This window comes from Gaeumannomyces tritici (assembly GCF_000145635.1).
Source record: "Gaeumannomyces tritici R3-111a-1 unplaced genomic scaffold supercont2.14, whole genome shotgun sequence".
In the NCBI taxonomy this organism is placed as follows: domain Eukaryota; kingdom Fungi; phylum Ascomycota; class Sordariomycetes; order Magnaporthales; family Magnaporthaceae; genus Gaeumannomyces; species Gaeumannomyces tritici.
In genome coordinates this window covers 146530-149192 of record NW_008804558.1, presented here as the reverse complement: position 1 = coordinate 149192, position 2663 = coordinate 146530, and the positions used below count along the sequence as shown (strand labels likewise).

At 45.6% G+C, this 2663-nt stretch overlaps 1 protein-coding gene across 1 annotated transcript; it reads left to right on the top strand.

The window, feature by feature from the left end:
* Positions 1-2036: 2036 nt before the first annotated feature.
* Positions 2037-2468, top strand: GGTG_13484 (hypothetical protein; the record flags this gene model as incomplete). The annotated part of the gene is made up of 2 exons (XM_009231390.1): positions 2037-2072; positions 2187-2468. The coding sequence occupies 2 exons, from the start codon at positions 2037-2039 to the stop codon at positions 2466-2468; spliced, it is 318 nt and encodes a 105-aa protein (XP_009229654.1).
* Between the last annotated feature and the right edge of the window lie 195 nt (positions 2469-2663).

Below are 2663 nucleotides of genomic sequence, written 5' to 3'. Positions count from 1 at the left end.
AACGCTAAATTCACGGCGTTTTCAGCCAACAACTTTGGTTTGGAAGAATTAACACTTTAAATCCGGGCTCCATACTGAGAGGAAAAAGTTAAGAAGAGGGGATTCCGGCGTTCGGTGTGCGCTTTAGCTGTCGTTAAAGATTTTTACCTACCAACGAAACAAGGCTGCGATAAAGTAAGCGTTAATTTGGCTATTAAAAGCTATCAGATACGAGGGTGCTCGATGCTACCGCGTGGACAGGATCTAAAAAATTCTAGATGGACGCGAGCACGGGCGGAGCCCGTGCTCGGAACATATGCTTTGTGTATATCTACGAGAACCGTAATCCTTTTCAAACGAAGAAAAAATAAAACAAACGCATTCTTCTCACTTAAGGATAACTAGAGACAATATTTTCTAACAAAAGCCGCTCCCAGCGTGCAGAGTTTTACCCACGGCCGGTGGCCGGTGGGTTGGCCAAGTTTTTTTATTAATGCGCAAAACCAAATAATGGGCTAAAAATGCACCCATTTAACTTATGTAGCATTTTGTGGCATTTGTAAAGGTCGCTAACTGAATTTTACTCGAGCCGTTGTCGTTTGCTAGGCCTATAACTTCCAGAACAATTTTCGTCCAAATGTAGATTATCAATTGTCGGCTGTATGGGGTTTACACTTTCTTGTATTTTTATGCAGGTGCAATTCTCTTTTCCGTTAACCGCAGCTTTTAAACTTTCATTTTCCTTTTCTAAGCGTCTAATTTCCGTTAGCCTGGCAACGAGCTCTGCAATAAGCTGGCAAAGTGCGCTTTCTATGTTTAGTTGGTTCTCCATAGTTGACTTCGACGATACAGCCTTATTAAGGAAATAAAACATTATTCCAATGGAGAACTAGGCATATGACGGCTTTATAATCTTTTTGTTGTCACGGTCCAACGTAGGCAACGAGGCAGGCTGCGATATCCGTAGGTTGAATTGGCTATCAAAAGGTAAAGAGAAGAAAGGGAAAAAGTTGTGCGTTGCACGGCGACAGCGGAATTGCCCAAATAGGCACGCGTTAGCCCGTGCAACACAGGCCCGTGCGTAGCACCTGGCAGGCAGCCAATTCGGGCTGCCGCGCCATAACAAACGGGGGTATAGTTTATTCGAGGAAGGATTACATTTTATTGTTCCTCTCAGATACGAGGGTGCTCGATGGTACCGTGGACAGGATCTAAAAGATTCTAGACGGACATGAGCACGGGCTCCGCCCGTGTACAGACCATATGCTGTGCGTATATTTACGAGAACCGTGATCCCCTTCGAAAGAAGGAGAAATAAAACAAGCGCATTTTTCACACAGATGGATGACTAGAGACAGTGTTTTCTAACAGTTCCACTGTTCGCTCACACGTTTAATTGTTTTCATTTCCTGCCAATTCCCGCAACGTTTTGCAAACATCAGCTAATAGCAAAGGATATTCCCAACCACTGCTTTGACATAAGCGTGCGTACAGAATTCCAATATTGTAACAAGCCCCAACGCAAATGTAACATTTGCAAATGTTTTGCTTGCTACAAATCGCCAACGCTTTCAAAAAAGCCCTGCACAAAGCGAGTGGCTTGTCGGAACGAACAGCTAAGTGTGTTGCAGCAACTGCGCATGGTCAGTTCCATTATAAATACCCGTCGGCGACCACCGACTTACCTTTACAACAAATGGCAACAATGCCAATCTGATGGGTCAAGGCATAAATCTTGTCTCTACCTTCGATTTCGTCCCAAATAGACTTTATTTCACATAACTCTGTGTGCTCCTGCTTCCAAAGAGGAAATAGTAAAGCAAAGCGTCTTTCCATAACAGACACACTTATTAATGTGGAATCTGCTCGCGGACTATTCGAATGCAAAGCTTTTTGGAAATAAACAATGCACTTTGATAATTTATATAAATAAGCGGGGCCGCTGGAGGCGAAGCAGACGCCCTCTTTCATCTGCCGCTGCATTCCCGCTAGGGCCGTCTCAGCAATCTCGGTCATGCTGTCATTCACCGCCCGTCTTGTACACTTGGAATTAAAACATGCACTCATTCGGTGGCACGAGAAGGTCCGAGAAAGTATTGCTTTAATAACTAGTTAAAGCTAATTTTAAAAATGCTGCTGTTAATGGAGAAATGCAAAATTGGCAACGATCGAAGTATTAGTAGCTCTTAAAACTGCTTTGTTCGCAGTATAAGGGGGGCTTAGTCCTGTTTAAGGGCCTGTTGGAAGGGCACCTCGCAGTCACACAGGAACTGGCATCCAAGGCCAGGAAAACTTTGGTCCGGAAGAATTCACGCTCCAGATCCGGGCTCCATACTGGAGCCAGACGGACAACACACCGGACCGTGCACGTGGCCGCGTGGCCTCCGCACTCGGCGCGGAGCGCTCCGAGCAACGCGCCCGCGTTTTGTTCTGCTCCCTCTATAAAAAGGGAGCAGAGGGTCATTTTACGACCCCCTTTTGTATTTTAGAATGTAGGACAGCTTTTAGATATTTTGCATTGCAGTTAAAAGCTTTTCCCACTAAACCCTAACGGGCTTTCCGCGAATGTAACGTGCTGTGCACTGGGGAGGGGGTTCTCCAGGGGAGATCTCAGAGGTTCAGGTCACTCAGCTATCTTGGAGGAGATGCAAGGATGCAGTGCATTCAGCGATCGATTCCGATCG